Consider the following 18204-nt stretch of genomic DNA (forward strand, 5'->3'; position numbering starts at 1 on the left):
TCATTGTAGAATCAATGATAGCTATAAAGCAATGAAAGATGAAGACAAATTTATCTATTATGATTATCAATCATGATAGGAGAAGGTTGACTTTGATTATCAACTAATAATATTGATAAATGACTGGAGTTATATAAAGAGTATTAAATCTTAATAGGTTAATTTATGACAGATTGAACTGCATTTCATTTCATTTATTAGGCCTACGTGTGTATAACCTTTAAAGCAAATGTTTATATTTAAGTATGCTTACAAATAAAACTAAAGCTGACCTGCAAATTCTATTTGCTACTTGAACATTAGCACTCAACAATGAGGTAAATGAACGATAATGTTATCTTGGCATAAACATGAATTTATTTTATCTAGGTTATGTAAAATGAAAACATGTTGGAAATAATATTATTATCAAAGCTCTTGTCCATTTTCAATTCAATTCGCTACAAAGGAACACGTATACATATCTTAAAAACATTTAATAAGACAATACCAAAATATGGTTATTCCAAACTAATCTGTAAAAGCTATGATAGATTGCGTATGCATGTATGAATTATTTCCAACAATTACCGTAGTAGAAATATGAATAAACGCTTTGTTTTATTTTTAACTTCAAATAGACTTCGCAACCAATCTAACTTGTATTGATGTACAACCTCACATAGCTGGTAAAACCAAATTCGCCACAAAGTTGCGGTTTCGTGCAGAGAAAGAGTGCTAGCTAGCTAGAGTGAACCAAGTAGAAATGAACTTTCAAAATATAACTAATAATCTTGTCTGCGATAATAAAATTCGATAACTAAACTAAAGTTTATTGAATTAGGCCTACTGTCTTCTAATTCTCCTTACCTGTTCCATGATGAACTTCACAGGCACTAGTAGTTAGTAGTTAGTAGTTAGTTTAGTCCCAGCTATATTCTCCATGTACGTTAATGGAAGGTATTGTAGTTATTCGTGTATTGTGTACTCTGACCGTAGACCTATATTACTACCTTAGGTAAATATATACTGTTGTCGTCACACTTCACCCATGAAGGTTCCACGACGGATATACTACCAGAAAAACTAACAATGTGAATACCGGTGGTATGTGGTACCGTACCAGAAATTTGGTAAAACTTTATTTTTTTTCTGATCAAATCAAGTTTTACTTTAACACCCATTTCGTCAGGAAGAAACATCATGAAACTATAATCGTCTAAGTACTCAACTTTATTATAATATCTAGGCTATATGCAGTATAAAATGAGTTCCACAACCGTTACTATACTTCGTATCAAACAAGAAACAAACTTGTCGAAGTAACATTGATAATTAAAAATTAGATGTTAGTTGTAAAATATAGACGGGTTAAAAAATGATATGAAAGAACGAAATAAAAAATATCTGTTAGTTAAAAATGTTTTCTATATACAGTAATACTAATTCATTAATTAAATTATGGTATTACACACAGTAATACACTGCATATTTTACATGTAAAAAATATCTCCAGATGTTGATGTATTAATCGGCTGAATTACGTAACTGGCGTAATCGTCGTAGCATTCATCATCATCAATATCTCCAGATGTTGATGTATTAATCGGCTGAATTACGTAACTGGCGCAATCGTCGTAGCATTCATCATCATCGTCATCTCTTCAAGGTTCTCTTCGTATAAAATACCTGAAAGGAACCACACAGTTAGTAAGCAATGTTGAAGGAAATGGGATGCTACAACTGCTATCCACTAATTGTAGGCCTACGTATATGTTTGCACATTTAATAATTATAGTATTTTCATAAAAATCTCGGAAAGTGTGAGCCAAGTTGGTGGTATTTCGTGGTTTTTCATTTTCACACTTGTGCTAAACAGCGCATAGAGACTATTTGTATTTTGCGCTATATAAATTTAAAACCATTAACCATTATTTATTAATTTTGTGTTCTCTCTAATCGACAAAAAATGTTTGTAAATACATACCTGCAATACAAGCGGTCATAAAACAAGCAATCGTTCCAGCGATGAGAGCTCGAATAGCAACAGTGGCAAAGTCGGCTTTCCGAGACGGAGCCATTGGAGTAAGTCCTCCAAGTTGAACTCCAATGGAGCCTATGTTAGCAAATCCACACAGACAATATGTGGCGATGACTTCGGACCGTTTCTATATACAAAATTAATAGTATTAATGTATTGAGTAAAATTTACTTGAGTATAAACAATAGTAGAGTTGGTGCGCACGCATTAATTTATAAAAAAAAATCGTAATATCGGACGCGCATACAAAATGTAATTCGTTGAGAAATAAAGGTAGTACTCTATACCTACCGATATTCTACCAGCTTCTATGAATTCCGCAAGTTTGAGGTAAGCAACAAATTCATTAAGAAATGTCTTAAGTCCAATCAACTCGGCAACTTCACGGCAATCTTCCCATTCTACACCCATTATAAAGGCAAGCGGCATGAACACATATGAACAGATCAACTAAAAGGACGATTTAAAATAAAAGGATATTGAAATGTATTACTGTCTCAATGCTACTCAGTGACTAAAAAGTTTCATTTAGGCTTACAGATTAAAAAAACGTACCTCAAAAGTAAGATCTTCAATTCCTACAAGCCCACCAAGCCAAGTAAGCATGGCATTAAAAAACGCCAAGATGGCTAAGAATGCAATCAGATTAGCTGCAATATTTGCAACAAGTGAGACGGCTGTAGAAGCGCCTACAGATGCTGCCTCGACAATGTTTCGTTCTTCACTGTAAACATTAAAAATAAAAGAAAAAGTTTAATGTAAAGAAAGTTATCAATTTCACTTATTGCATTTTAGGCCTACTTTTAATATAAGTTATAAAAAAACTACTGATGCTGCTTCAATAATATTTCGTTCTTCGTTGTGAAAAAAAAATAAACTAAAAGTTTGCTCTCAGAAATACCTTTAATAGGAATAGACACCAAACGTAAAGTGAACAATAATATAAAACATTAAATTCGGATGAATCAACACAATGTGTGTGAAACGATGCTTATTTCCTTTTCAGCAGGATCTTCCAGAACATTGACATTTCAAAGAACGATGAAGCAAAATGAAAATTAAAGTAAAGTATTCACTTACCCTTTTGGTATCTTAACTTGCTCTACAGTCACCATTTTGGATTCTTCTGTTTCTGGCCAGAATAATTTAGCAATAGCCAGAGCAGCTGGTGCTGACATGACTGATGCACTGATTAAATGCGATGCATCGACACCAAATGAAATGTAAGCACCGAGAACACTTCCTGCTATTGTAGCGAACCCTCCTGTCATAATGGCATGGATCTCAGAAAGCGTCATGTCTTTTAGAAATGGCCGAACCAGAAGCGGTGCTTCAGTCTGAAGGTTGAAAGTAAAATATACATTTTAGGCATACATATTGTATTGTATTGACAATATTGTTGAAAAACTAGCCAAATGGTGACGAATAAAATGGCACAGTAGTCAAATCTATAATATAGTTGCTAAATAAAATTGTGTAGTTGCCGAATTAACTGGTATAGTTGCTAAATAAAATGGTGTAGTTCCCGAATTAACTGGTATAGTTGCTAAATAAAATGGTGTAGTTGCCGAATCAACTGGTATAGATGCTGAATAAAATGGTGTAGTTGCTAAATAAAATGGTGTAGTTGCCGAATCAACTGGTATAGTTGCTGAATAAAATGGTGTAATTGCCGAATCAACTGGTATAGTTGCTAAATAAAATGGTGTAGTTGCTAAATAAAATGGTGTAGTTGCTAAATAAAATGGTGTAGTTGCCGAATCAACTGGTATAGTTGCTGAATAAAATGGTGTAGTTGCCGAATCAACTGGTATAGTTGCTGAATAAAATGGTGTAGTTGCCGAATTAACTGGTATAGTTGCTAAATAAAATGGTGTAGTTGCTAAATAAAATGGCGTAGTTGCCGAATTAACTGGTATAGTTGCTAAATAAAATGGTGTAGCTGCCGAATAAACTGGTATAGTTGCTAAATAAAATGGTGTAGTTGCCGAATCAAATGGTATAGTTGCTGAATAAAATGGTGTAGTTGCTAAATAAAATGGTGTAGTTGCCGAAAAAAATGGTATAGTTGCTGAATGAAATGTTGTAGTTGCCGAACAAAATGGTATAGTTGCTTAGAAAAATGGTATAGCTGCTGATTAAAATGGTATAGTTGCTGAATAAAATGGTATACCAGTAGCTCATGCTGAATAAAATGGTATAGCTGCTGAATAAAATGGTATAATTGCTGAATAAAATGGTATAGCTGCTGAATAAAATGGAATAGCTGCCGAAAAACAATTGTTACCGACATTTCAAATGGTGAGAGTCTTGAACTGACCTGTCCAATGAATATGTTTCCGGCAGCATTGAGAGATTCTCCTGCGGATGTTTTCATTGTATACTGCATTAGCCAGGCAATTTTCTCGATAACGAACTGCATGGCACCAAGGTAGTATAATACACTGATGACACTACTGAAATATATCACAACTGGAAGAACCTGGAGGAAAAAGGACAAATCTTTATAACTTGCATGTGACGCTATCATATAAATCATGGGCTTACTCGATAGAAGAAGACACAATTATCTTATTTATTTACTTGCTTGATTACTTGCCTGATGATGATGGGTCATTGAAAAGATTTGCAAGTTATCTTTTTTTCTGACTGACGTTTGGGGGATATAATAGATTCTCACCTTGTGAGTGAGTGGCCGAGTGGTTAAGACAGTGGAACCGTAATCACGTAGCCAAACATCGGCAGGGGTTCGAGGCTCACTCACTCCATGGTTCTGGTGGTAGAACAAGTCTTCTCGGATAAGGACTATAAACCGTAGTCCAGTGTACACAACTTGCTCGTGTGCACTTTAAAGAACCTAGTACATCTTTCGAGACGAGTAGGGAGTTACCCCGGTGTATTAGTACATCACAGCCACTGATCACCAACTGGGCCCTCTGGGAGATCAGTCTTTGACTGAAGAAGTCACCCAGTATAAAGATAAAACAAACAAACAAACTCACCTTAAATGCAAAGAAATGGTTAGTGTAAAGTTCTCCAAAAAGAAATTCAGATCCAGCGTCTGTAAAATCAAGGAAAATGGTAACTTTGTCACCAAGCCAATCGAAGATTTCAAATCCAATGTCAGTTCGCAGTACAAACAATCCAAGGAGAAACTGTAAAGCTAAACCCCACAACACGGGACGCCATATTACCTGAGAGAATAAAGACGATTTTAACTAATTAATACAATTTTATACTGTAACACAAATAAGTATAACCGGTTCCTCCTAAGTGTGAAGTAGAATTTTGTTTCTCAATATATTGTATCCATCAAACTCAAATTTGTTTTCCCCAAAAATCACAATCTTTCATTTTGAATAATCAGTCTAATGTATTGATCTGATAATGAGCAATTTTCCTACCTGACCCGGATGTTTTGAGAAGATGTAGGTAAACAGGACAAAAATAACCAAACCACCAAAAGAAATGAGCTGTTCAGGAGAATCTTTGACTAAAAACACCAAAATGATGATGAATGCTACCACAAGCAAGATATACAAAGGCCTGCAATAAAACAAATAATCATTATAATTATTGCTAATACTAGACATAAATGATACAATTCATTCATTCATTTATTTGGTCTAAATCATTGTCAACATAATATGTACAAAAGACAAGAAAATACACACAAAATGGAGTTTTAAAAGGTATGAAACTGCAATAAAACAATATCTTCTTCTCTTTGTACTTTTATAAATGTGACAAATGTGAGGTTCAAAAATTAAAGATTAGTATAGAAACCGAATAAATATGGACCAACATGGTAGTCGAATAAAAGCCAATTTACACAGACGAGCGGTAACGGTAATACAAATATAGAATCTGTTATTTATAATGTTTAAACTGACCACTTTATATGGCTCCAATTATTGTCAACTTTATGTGAAGCCGGTTTGATCAAGCTCCTCTCAATCTGACTTCCAGCATTATCGCGAATAACCGCATAAATAAAAATAAAAACAGCTATACACGTGAAAATAAGAAGAATCTCAGCTTCGTCATAATCATACCACAATGCGTAGGCAAAGTAGGCGATGTAAAGTAATGTTAAAAAGATGGCGATGATCCAATGTGTTAACTTCTTGTTTTCATTGTAAAAGTCACTTGCTGCCACCTTAGCTTCATCAACAGACTAGAAAAGAACGACATTTCACAATTATTGCTTCAAATAGCCACTTTAATTAGATCTTCAATCTAAAATTTAAAACTTATTTGAGTGGTCATAACATATATGAATTTGCAGGAAACTAAACCGATCCGTAATATATTATTATCTGTGAGAACGAGAAAATGTCGCCCAACCGATATTCAGACCCGGAACCTTCTGCTTAAATTGACGTCCTAACCATTAGACCACTTGGATTATTATAGGTGGTTCAATTTCGACCCTCGGTGTGGTATGGCGGAACAACATTAGTTCTCAATTGTACGTATGCGCAACAGAGATTATATGAACGGGCTTTTTCGTACTAGAATATCACCAGGCGGTTTCCTATGGCCTTTATATATATAACGATTATATTATAATATTATAGAATATTACATTATTATTTAAGAGGTAATTCGTAGTCTGTGAAATGTGTGTCAAGGGCTAATAAACGTTGTATATAATTGTTACTGGTATATGAAACTATCTTAAAACCACAAAAATTTTAAAATCTTAAAACCTTCTTAGCTATAGTACTGCGGTAATACATGCATATATTTCTGAATACCAGATTTTCCCACAATAATTTTGAGAAAGTATCTTGTCAAAATCCTACCGCCCAAAATCCTGTTGATTGCTGTGGTTCCTCTTTGTCTGTTTTTGGTACTGTGTCGATGGCCACATCATCTAGTTTAGCCTGAGACGACGTATGTTGTTGAAGATGAGGCTCACCACCCTTTTCGTACCCGTCATTTACATGAGATCCATTTCCACTCGTATTGTACTTTGTCAACTCAATGTCCTGTAACAAAATATAAAAGTTATGAAAAATAATGTATGACACATCGTTCACAAAACTTTGTCGACGTCTATACCCGACAAATTAACAGAAACACTTACGTCATCTGGTGATCCATTTAGTCTCGAATAGCCAAAGCTATCGTACTTACTATAAGGCTTGTATAACCTTTTAGTGGCATTATCAGACATCTCATAACAAGCACTTGATCGCAAACAACAACAGTTCTATTAAATCTAAGGCTAAATTAGTATTCCCGTAATACTGTATTTATGCGGGCATGAATATACTGCTAAGTATAAATGAATGATAATTAAAATCCCATTAATTTAGAATATATTCATTATGAACCTTTAATGTTCGCGCACCTTTGACCTGTTTAAGTGATGGGATCATGGGGTAATGGGGGTTGTAGGATAAACACATGAATTATACACATTTTTAGCCGCATATAGCCCTTGTAGAACGTGACGTGTTAAATGTGATTGATACCGGTATGACAAATTGACGGAGCCTGACGTCACAACAACTTTAATCTCTACCTTTCCGCCCTCAATGGTTTGTACACCGAGTTCATTTAAGTACTTCAGGGTTACCATTATTATCGATCAATGTGGGGAAAAATTGGGTTTGGACATTTAATGATAAGCTAATGTCAAAGTTCCAACAACAATTTAATTTTTTGGAAAAAATTTGGCTTACTTACGTTAAAAGACATGATTATTCTTGTGTTTGCTGTCTCTCCTTTCTCAACCAGTATTTCGTTTTAAACCTAAATTGAAAAAAAAAACAAAAAACACAGTAGCATAAAATACATTGTACATATACAACAGAAGTGTAATATTAGACAGGGTCACTATAATAACCACGAAGTGTTATTATAGGTCTATTCCAGTTTATGTACGATTTTATTTTTAACCTGATCGAAGTAGAACACTATTGAATCCGTGCTACGTTCTGTAATGACGTCACATATTTTTGAAAAAATAAAATAATTCCGATGAGAATTATGGATAATAAATACAATACAAGTTACTGATATTCATATTTGGTAAACATATCTATATATACTTTTGTATTTTGTACTAGTATAAGCTTTCTTTTAAATAAGCTTATATAACTTTGTTTTAATTATTATTATAAAGTATAATACTAATCTTGTTCAACAATATATTGTACGGCAATGCTAAACATGCTGTTAGGATATAGTACGTCACTATTCTGTTATATAGGTATTGGTATATAAAAGATTTGTCTATTCATTATAACTCCATGGTCTGTTCAAATATTGATTTGATGGTGACAATTGGTACAGTTGCTCAATGTAATGGGAGCATAATTTAAAATCTTCTAAAACTTTTTACCCGAGTCATTATCATTCCGCTGAGAACCATCGTATACACTTCCCAGATAGGGAGCGAGCGAAGCGAGCTCACCCTTTAGTAATTTAAATTCAAATAAGTCGTCCATATTGTTATTCGCTTCATTGCTGTTTTTCTAGTATCTTGAATTAAGTGCAATAAAACCACCCACAAACACAATAATATATTGTGTATACACAGTGTTATTGTTTGCACTAGATAGTAGGGCTACACAGCATGTTGTAAGTACGTTAAGTGGCTGCTACTGTATACTTGTATTATATTTTGAAAGTTAGCATTGAGCTATTCATATAGGATTCAACAGAATACATAGAATAATGTCAAACATTACTGTAGGTGTTCAAGCAAATAGACTAATGTGGAAGTCACAGTAATAATTAGATAAAAATTATATCAACAAGATATTACAATAAAGAACCACATGTTGACGAATCTTACCATTTACAATGAAACTCCTATTCTATTCAAAAGAACGTATGGTGTAATCCTTTATCAAACTTTTATATAAAGTTATTGTGTAGGTCGCTAACTTGTATATAGTCACTTTAGGTCACTATCTTTTGTATAAAGTCACGGTAGGCCGCTATCTTTTACTTTTATAATTGAGTGAGATTTTAGTTTTCCTTGGATATAAGGATTGTGATAAGATTAAATAAGTTTTATAAGTTTCTTCTCATTGGTCAATTAGAATAATCGACCTAGGAAGGATCAACAGGATTATTACAATAAGTATTACAGGGTTAGCACGTCAGCTTTCAGGAAACTCCGGTTCATGTTCTGCCATTTGATTATGTTAATCATCTACTTCAGAATGGTTTCCGAGAAAAAAACAACTACTGAGTATGCCTACAGATTAAAATATTTCCACAAATTATAACTAGCTTGTTGTCTGGGTAAATGTATGCTTAGGAAGCATATTGTTTGCCAGAACCGTAAGTGGAACGCTACATGAATAAAGTAACCGGTTTATTTTCATTGTTGCATTTGTATCTTAATAATTTCTATCTATCATCAATCTATATTAAAAACAATGCTCAAAGTAAAGTTAAATAAAGTTAAACTATAAGAAATAGAATAAAAGAGAGGGCCTACATTTTATTGATTTTTTTATTATGTCGGATTATACTGTGATTAATTTAATGGTGTTTCTTTTAATTTATTTGTACTTTTGATAGATGTCACTGAGCAGATATAATACTTTGTCGTGACGAAATAAACTGCACGTTGGTTAAGTACTATCTTTACTGGAGTGTGTAAAATTACAATGAGATCTAACAAAAACTTTTAATTTGAATGATAACGTTGAAAACAGGTCAACTCTTAAGAGCTACCAAAATAGTACACATTCTATTATTGACCCCACGGTTCGTCCTGAACAAAATGCTAATTTAAAAGTTTTCGAAAATACTCGTTAATTGTGGTGTATTTGTAGACCAGTTCTGAAATTCGGGGTCATTTTGGTGGAAATTAAATCTTTTTCATTGGATACAATATTTTACCATTTTTCGTTGTTTAAACATAAACACGCTATGTTTATTCTCCCACAGTAGAACCATGCAGGTATAGTTCTATGGTATAGGCCTTAATCCCTCCTTTAAGACATCCCTATTCAGAGGACACTTGTATTAGGGGATGACACCCCTATTCAGGAGAAACTTTTAAGGAATAACACTCCGATTCAGGAAACTTCTTTATTAAGGGAACAGTGAAACGAACGACGAAACCCTATTTAGGGAACATTTTGATTGATCTGGAAGATATCCCTCACATATTATACTGTGTATTCTTCTATTTTAATGTCACCGTATATTTATAAATATTTATGTGACTACCATTGGATATTAAAATCTCAATATTGAAATTTGCATATAGTGTATAGGCCTCAACATTTGATAAAACTTGATAAAACTAGTTTAAAAAATGAGAACAATAATCACCCAATTAAAAAAAGATAGCGACAACATCTAGCATAAACGTATCATAAAGCACCAGTAATCACTAATTACAATAAAATACATCATAAAATTCTGCAGTTTAATTTACTACAACTAACTAAAAATACAAAAACGTAGGCCTATGTTTTGTTTGTAAAGCCTCGGCTAAAAGCAAGTAATGTCGCGGGGAAAAGGGTCAGAAGAGAAGCTGGAAGAAGCTTTTCACCAACACAATATCACTTGCAAACTGTCAATTTCTGTTCTGACTGACCCACGAATATAACAAAACACTAAATATAATGTAACTCATCAAATTAGGCCTAAATATTGAATTCATCTTTTCTTACCTGTAAAAGTATGGGAATCTGTGCGGTCTTGGAAGGATACTAGACTAAGCTCTACACCTACCCTATCGTACGTTTGTTTGTCACAATCGGACCTATTGTCCAATTCTTATGTCGAAACAATAAAAACCCTTTGTAAGTAAAATAACAGTCCAACGAAGCGTTGTCAATTTGATGAATACGTTCTCCGAGTTTGACGCTTGATCTTTTATAACTTAATACAAAGTTGGATTTTTAAAGTTCAATTGCTTTTTAGTTGGTTACTTGAACAGCCATGGAAGAAATTCCTCCATACCTCAACGCGCGCCACCACTACCAAGCAAATGTTACAGGTGTATCACCTGTGCATAGAACAAAGAGCTTCCATGTAATCTATTAATTAGTACAATAAATGAGGTATAAAGGTCGAAATAAAATTTTTTTTAATTATTGTTATTATAGGAGCATATCATATAAAATATAAAGTTAATTCTAATTTGAATACGATCCCTAGTACATCTCATTTATTGTTGTGGTTGATACAAAGGCCGATAACATACTATTGGATCACTAGAGCGGTTAAATTATTTAATAAAAAGAAACTGTGCGGTTAATTTTTTTTGAAAATATTGACCAGAAAACCAAATAAATCATTAATCTTTGTGAATATATCCAAAGCCAATGAGTCTGATTATTGTTTGCATTCGTTTTGGAAGTTCTCTTTTGGAAAAACATAAATACAGTGATCGGGAAATGAATGATCTAGCCTATAACAGTATCAATATCCGTCAAACTTCTCATTTAAATGCACATTCACTTAAATGGGGCTGAGTTACACTTAATTTAAATAAGTATAAATAAACATTGGTGTGATTTATCTAGTACAATGTATTCAATTATTAGTTAGTCGATGTTTTCTTTTGTTACAATTAATTGGAGTCACTTTATCTCTTTAAATGACCTTTCATAGCCTTTCCCACAGTTGTTATGTAAGAGGGATGATAGTCACAACAATATATTTTGAATACTGTTCTACTATAAATAAATTAAAATGTGAAGATATAGCTACTAGTATTATTGAATACTGTTCTACTATAAATAAATTAAACTGTGAAGATATAGCTACCTGTAGTATTGAGTTTCATATTACATTATTCGAGAATCAGAAAAAACGACAACGACATAGGCCTAATGACATTTCAACTTTATTGCATTTAAGTTAATACTGATGATACAGCATTAAATTTAAAATTCTTAATTTTAAAAAATGTTTTACTCAAACACGCTAATTAAAATACACTATATTATTACTGTTGGTAAAATCTAAGGATATAAAATATATAAATGTTTATCAAATGTATTTTGTCAATATTCTGTCAGAGCGGATTCACATTCGCATATTATTTCTTAGATAATTTATTCATTTAGTTTATTTACTTTTAGAAATCTTCATCCATAATGCTTCTCCAACTTTATGTTTCAAGTCTCAAATTAGATTATGTAACTGGTACAATCGCTGTCCCGTTCATTATTACCCTTTCAAGATTTTCCTCGTACAAAATTCCTGAAAAAGGTATTCCAATCAAATCAAATAAACATTTATTTCTTTCGTTTAAAACTATGAGTTTAACAAGAGCGAATGTTGTAAGGTGTGTAGACCAGTTTACAACTTTGTAAGCTATGAGTTTAACAAGATCGAATTTTGTAAGGTGTGTAGACCAGTTTACAACTTTGTAAACTTTTGTTTGTGAGTTTGGTCAGTAACTCTTGTTAAATCCATAGTTGGCGACTAAAGTTTACAACGTTGTCAACTGATCTACACACCTGAACAAACTCACTCTTAAACCTATATTTATGGAACACAAGTTTGTCAGGTGTGTAGACCAGTTGACATCTTTGTAAGCTTGTGTTGTCAACTATGGGTTTAACAAGAAAGAGTTTGGTCAGGTGTGCATGTTTTAGAAGTTTATCAACTTACCGGTCTACACATGAAAACTTTTTTTACCAAACTCGAATTGCAAACTGAATTGTGCTAGATACTTTCATTTCTATACATACCTGCAATACAAGCGGTCATAAAGGAAGCAATCGTTCCAGCTATTAGAGCTCGAACTGCAACAGTAGCAAATGCAGCTTTCCGAGTCGGAGCCATTGGAGTAAGCCCTCCAAGTTGAATTCCAATGGAGCCTATACTAGCAAATCCACACAAAGCGTATGTAGCGATGACCTCTGACCGCTTCTATTAATATTATCATTATAAAAAAGTGATAATTCAATGTATCACCATTTCCCAAGCCTAGTAATGTTTTCTTTTTTATTTTTTACACAAAATTATATATTATAATAATTTAGAAGTCAAAAAGTACAATAAAACGTAAGCAGGTTATCACAAGCAAGCAAAATATTTTGATCTGTGGCACCCTTAAAGCCTGTTTTCCTGTCGACGTTAGTCGACGCTATCGTTCGTTCAACGACCATCGTTTGAAAACGATCAAGTTGAAATGATAACGATAGCGAGTACCTTTTCCTGTAAATCGTTACCATTTCAATGTTTACGTAGAAGATCGCTGATTATTGTTAACGATAGCGTCGAATAACGTCGACAGGAAAACAGGCTTAATTTTAAAATAAATGTAACTGTACTAGCAAAACGCAGAAAACTATACACTATTGATATTGCTAAAATAATTATACTTACTGATATACTACCAGCTTCTATGAACTCTGTAAGTCTGAGATATCCAACAAATTCGTTAAGAAATGCCTTAATTCCAATCAACTCGGCAACTTCACGACAATCTTCCCATTCTACACCCATTATAAAGGCAACCGGCATGAACACATATGAACAGATCAACTAAACAATAGCAGAACAAGATGATGATAGCATACGTGTAAAACAGTTTTGTACAACTTTTTCCACCTCGCGCCACTGAAGATTTGGAATATATCACAATGAAAATACAGAAAGACGACAATCGTTTAAACTGAGTTTTAGAGAACATTTGGGTATCTATATCGGGTACAAATAATAATGAATATTAATAAATACCTCAAAAGTAAGACCTTCAATTCCTACAAGCCCACCAAACCAAGTAAGTATAGCATTAAAAAACGCCAAGATGGCTAAGAATGCAATCAGATTAGCTGCGATATTTGCAACAAGTGAGACGGCTGTGGAAGCGCCTACTGATGCTGCTTCAATAATATTTCGTTCTTCACTGTGAAAAAAAAGAACGGTTTTCTATCAGAAAAGTTATCAATTTTACTTATTGCTTTCTTATTTCTTAGGCCTACTTTCAATACAAGTGACAAAAACTTTTGCAAAATACCAAATAAAGTACAATTCCTCGTCGGTTAAAAATATTATTTAAATAAAAGAATGGAAAATCTGTTGAATTTTCAAAACAATGCAATATAACCCATCCTCGGAAGCTGAGAGACAACTCCGTCAGTCTCAACATTTCAATGCATACTTCGTTTATGTGTGAACGATAGACACGCTGGGCCAAGCCGTGACAATGTTAAAAGACACTTACCCTTTTGGTATCTTAACCTGCTCTACAGTCACCATTTTGGATTCTTCTGTTTCTGGCCAGAATAATTTAGAAATAGCTAGAGCAGCTGGTGCTGACATGACTGATGCACTGATTAAATGCGATGCATCGACACCAAATGAAATGTAAGCACCGAGAACGCTTCCTGCTATTGTAGAGAACCCTCCTGTCATTATGGCATGGATCTCAGAAAGGGTCATGTCTTTCAGAAATGGCCGAACCATTAATGGTGCTTCGGTCTGGAAAACGAATAAACATATCGTGTTTAAGTCTTTAATTAAGACATTTCATTATTATTATTGATGCAGTTGCATTGAAATGAGTTCACCCAAAGAGTGTGGGACAATAATTCATTTATTTCACAAAAAATATAGATATAATTGAAATATTGTTCAACCTGTACCTGGCCAATGAATATGTTTCCGGCAGCATTGAGTGATTCTGCTGCTGATGTTTTCATTGTATACTGCATTAGCCAGGCAATTTTCTCGATAACGAACTGCATGGCACCAAGGTAGTATAGTACACTGATGACACTACTGAAATAGATCACAACTGGAAGAACCTGGAGGAAAAAGGAAAAATCTTCAGAACTTGGGTAAAGCTATCAAATAAAAGAATATCATGCTGTATTCGATAGAAGAAAGACACAATTATCCTATATTTATTTACTGCACAGCTTACCTTAAATGCGAAAAAATGGTTAGTGTAAAGTTCTCCAAAAAGAAATTCAGATCCAGCATCGGCAAAATCAAGGAATGTTGTAACTCTCTCTCCGAGCCAGTCGAATATTTTAAATCCAATATCAGTTCGCAGTACAAACAATCCAAGGAGGAACTGTAACGTTAGACCCCACAATACCGGACGCCATATTACCTGGGAGAACAAGTTATTTATCTAACCAAATTACATAATCTTTTTACTTAATTATAACAGTATTCTTATTAATTGGTCAGATGTTTACGCTACTCTAACGAGTAAGTAGTAATACTTATACTGCTAGGTACATAAACAAAACACTTGATAATTGTCAGGTGGGACTCGGACCTACGACCACCCGAGTATTCTAATATTACCTGAGTGGGATGTTTTGAGAAGATGTAGGTAAACAGCACAAAAATAACCAAACCACCAAAAGAAATGAGCTGTTCAGGAGAATCTTTGACTAAAAACACCAAAATGATGACGAATGCTACAACAAGCAAGATATACAAAGGCCTGCAATAAAACAAGATAATAATCATTATATTAGTTATAGTTGTTATGTATAACAATTATTATTAAACAGTAGGCAAACATCTCTTAGATGACGTGCCCTTATAATGTTTACGTCACCGTTTTGATTTCTTCTCATCTTGCAATAAAAGAAATGAAAACAAGATCTAGGCGTCTGCTCCTCTTCGCTTGAATGCTTAGAACATTTTGTGGTAATTATAATACTGTAAAACATGAATAATGTTTTTCTAAGTACAGGTCATAAGTTACGTACCTAATGCCATTTCGACAAACCACAGTGAAATATGGCATACGGATAGGATCCATACAAATAATACTATTACTGTACTATAATTATTAATTAGGCTATTTATCGTTCAATAAACCTGATAACGCGTGGACTTTAAAACCTACCATTTTATATGGCTCCAACTATTATTAACTTTATGTAAAGCCGGTTTGATTAAGCTCTCCTCGATCTGACTTCCAGCATTATCGCGAATAACCACGTAAATAAAAATAAAAACAGCTATACATGTGAAAATAAGAAGAATCTCAGCTTCGTCATAATCATACCACAATGCGTAGGCAAAGTAGGCGATGTAAAGTAATGTTAAGATGATGGCGATGATCCAATGTGTTAACTTCTTGTTGTCATTGTAAAAGTCACTTGCTGTCTTCTTAGCTTCATCAACAGACTATAAGAGGAGAAAATGTTAGTACAGTATTTCTCGCTTCACTTTCAAGTTAGGAATAACACATTTTTTTAGGATGATGACTTATAGAGGCTCACATATCATAATTATATATAAACACAATTTTATTTCCATCTTGCTACCAGCATCAATCAATCAGGTCAAGTCAAGTTCAATAAAAATTTATTTTAAAATGGTCATTTTTTTTCTTTACAAACAATATTATATCAATAAACAATAATCAACAATGTATACAAGACCATTTTAGGGATCAAAATTAGAAGTTAAAATTGTCTCACAATGACCCCCAAAATAAAGAAGAAGAGAAGAGAACATAACGGTACCATTAACACAACACATAAAACGCATAAAATGAATTAAAATGTACAATGCGCATAATATTTAGTAGTCATTGGTTGGATAACTAGATAAATATGTTCATATGCATTCTAAATGAGCTTACAGTATTTAAATGAATTACGGTAGTTGTTTCGTTTCAATGAGATCGTCATTGACCATGGAAAATGAAACATTCAATAAAGACTGGTACTAATACGTTGGGACACAATGAAACGTCGTGTGTAAGAAAAACACACATAATCAGAATAAAATTTACCGTCCAAAATCCAGTTTTCTGTGGTGGTTCAACTTTGTCTATTTTTGGTAATGTTGCAATGATGACGTCATCTAGATTAGGCCGAGACGATACAGGCCTATGGTGTTTGGTAGGCCGCTCAACTTCTTCATCATCATATCCCTTGTTCACAGATCCGACATCTTCATTGACACTTGTTAATTCAATATTCCCCTGTCATAAAAGATATGTTTTTAAATATTATCTTAACAGTAGAAAATGACTAATGACTGGTTATGAACATACCGAGGTTACTACATCCGAATATGAATATATAATAGGCCTATATGATATAATAGCCCATCGTAGAGAAAACAAATCAGAACTGAATGCTATGCTCTCCTCGTTGTACTGTTAAGCTCTGTCTACACTATCAAACTTTATGTGACAACAAAATGGGATATGACATAATATTAGACATGCCATAATATCACTACCATTATTTGGGCATATCACTTTTTTGTCAAACTAGTTTGATAGTGTAGACAGAGCTTAAGAAATAATATGTTATCCACTTACGTTGACAGATGCATTCATCCTACAGGCTCAGAAATGTTCAGCTTGTCGTTTATTCTATGAATAACAAAACACTATTAAAACATTAGCATTTTACCCTTGAAAATAATTGTGGCACATTCAATCTTAAGCCAACACAATTGAAGTGCAAAGTGTTAAGTTGCCACAGTAGCTAAAAGTAAACCAGTACAGTAGCTGTTGTTCATTCTGTGCGAATTCGAAACAGAATCAACAAAACAACTAATTGAAGAATTGTTGAATATTCATTAAACCACTGGAATATACAAGATGTACAAAGTGTACGTTTTTTTAGTAGTACATAGGCCTACATACATGGTAGCTTATACGTAAGTACTGTAGCCATGTCATGAGCCTAATTTGGGCAGCTTGTTGTGTATAATATTCTATAACACAACTGTTACACAGGGTTAAATGTGCACATTCATGTGCACTTCACACCACCGTACCAGCGGCTATAATACGGAATCTCATTCGTTCTAGATCTATAAACTGTTTTTGCTCAACCTTCTAATACTTAACAATCAATATGTCGATTGAAATCATTTCTGAATAATTCTTACCTGTATCAATGTCTGACTCTTCAGTTTTGAAAAATTCCTAACCTTTAAAATTCCGCGTATACGTTTGAAATGACGCATCTATTGTATGTGCTATAGAAAGTTTAACAAAAGAAAATTCAATACATCGCCAACGAAGCGTTCTCTATAATACAACAATGACTGTTTTGTAGGTTTTAACGCTATATTTCCACAGTATTTGCCAATATAGTCTTGCCTTGAGTACAGACTGTTATTAATAACGATATAATTTTATTGGTACTTAGTTAGTTAAGGTTAGACCATGGAAATCATTTAATCGTCATTCATATCTCAGATCAGAGAGTGGTTCCCCCATTTGTGATAATTTATAAATGTTC

General features: G+C 33.5%; 2 protein-coding genes across 2 annotated transcripts; both read right to left on the minus strand.

The window, feature by feature from the left end:
* Window positions 1–700: 700 nt before the first annotated feature.
* LOC140041125 (solute carrier family 28 member 3-like) lies at window positions 701–10765 on the minus strand. The gene is made up of 12 exons (XM_072087537.1): window positions 10675–10765; window positions 7718–7783; window positions 6829–7014; window positions 5914–6197; window positions 5425–5566; window positions 5023–5214; window positions 4341–4502; window positions 3101–3357; window positions 2576–2744; window positions 2312–2470; window positions 1967–2147; window positions 701–1668 (listed from the first exon to the last, which is right to left on the minus strand). The coding sequence occupies exons 2-12, from the start codon at window positions 7727–7729 to the stop codon at window positions 1595–1597; spliced, it is 1818 nt and encodes a 605-aa protein (XP_071943638.1). The 5' UTR covers window positions 7730–7783; window positions 10675–10765; the 3' UTR covers window positions 701–1594.
* Window positions 10766–11931: 1166 nt separating this feature from the next.
* Window positions 11932–17986, minus strand: LOC140041124 (solute carrier family 28 member 3-like). Its single transcript, XM_072087536.1, has 12 exons — window positions 17849–17986; window positions 17271–17324; window positions 16734–16925; window positions 15837–16120; window positions 15284–15425; window positions 14892–15083; window positions 14611–14772; window positions 14190–14446; window positions 13703–13871; window positions 13349–13507; window positions 12709–12889; window positions 11932–12214 (listed from the first exon to the last, which is right to left on the minus strand). The coding sequence occupies exons 2-12, from the start codon at window positions 17286–17288 to the stop codon at window positions 12147–12149; spliced, it is 1824 nt and encodes a 607-aa protein (XP_071943637.1). The 5' UTR covers window positions 17289–17324; window positions 17849–17986; the 3' UTR covers window positions 11932–12146.
* Between the last annotated feature and the right edge of the window lie 218 nt (window positions 17987–18204).

Source organism: Antedon mediterranea, chromosome 2 (genome assembly GCF_964355755.1).
Source record: "Antedon mediterranea chromosome 2, ecAntMedi1.1, whole genome shotgun sequence".
Lineage (NCBI taxonomy): Eukaryota > Metazoa > Echinodermata > Crinoidea > Comatulida > Antedonidae > Antedon > Antedon mediterranea.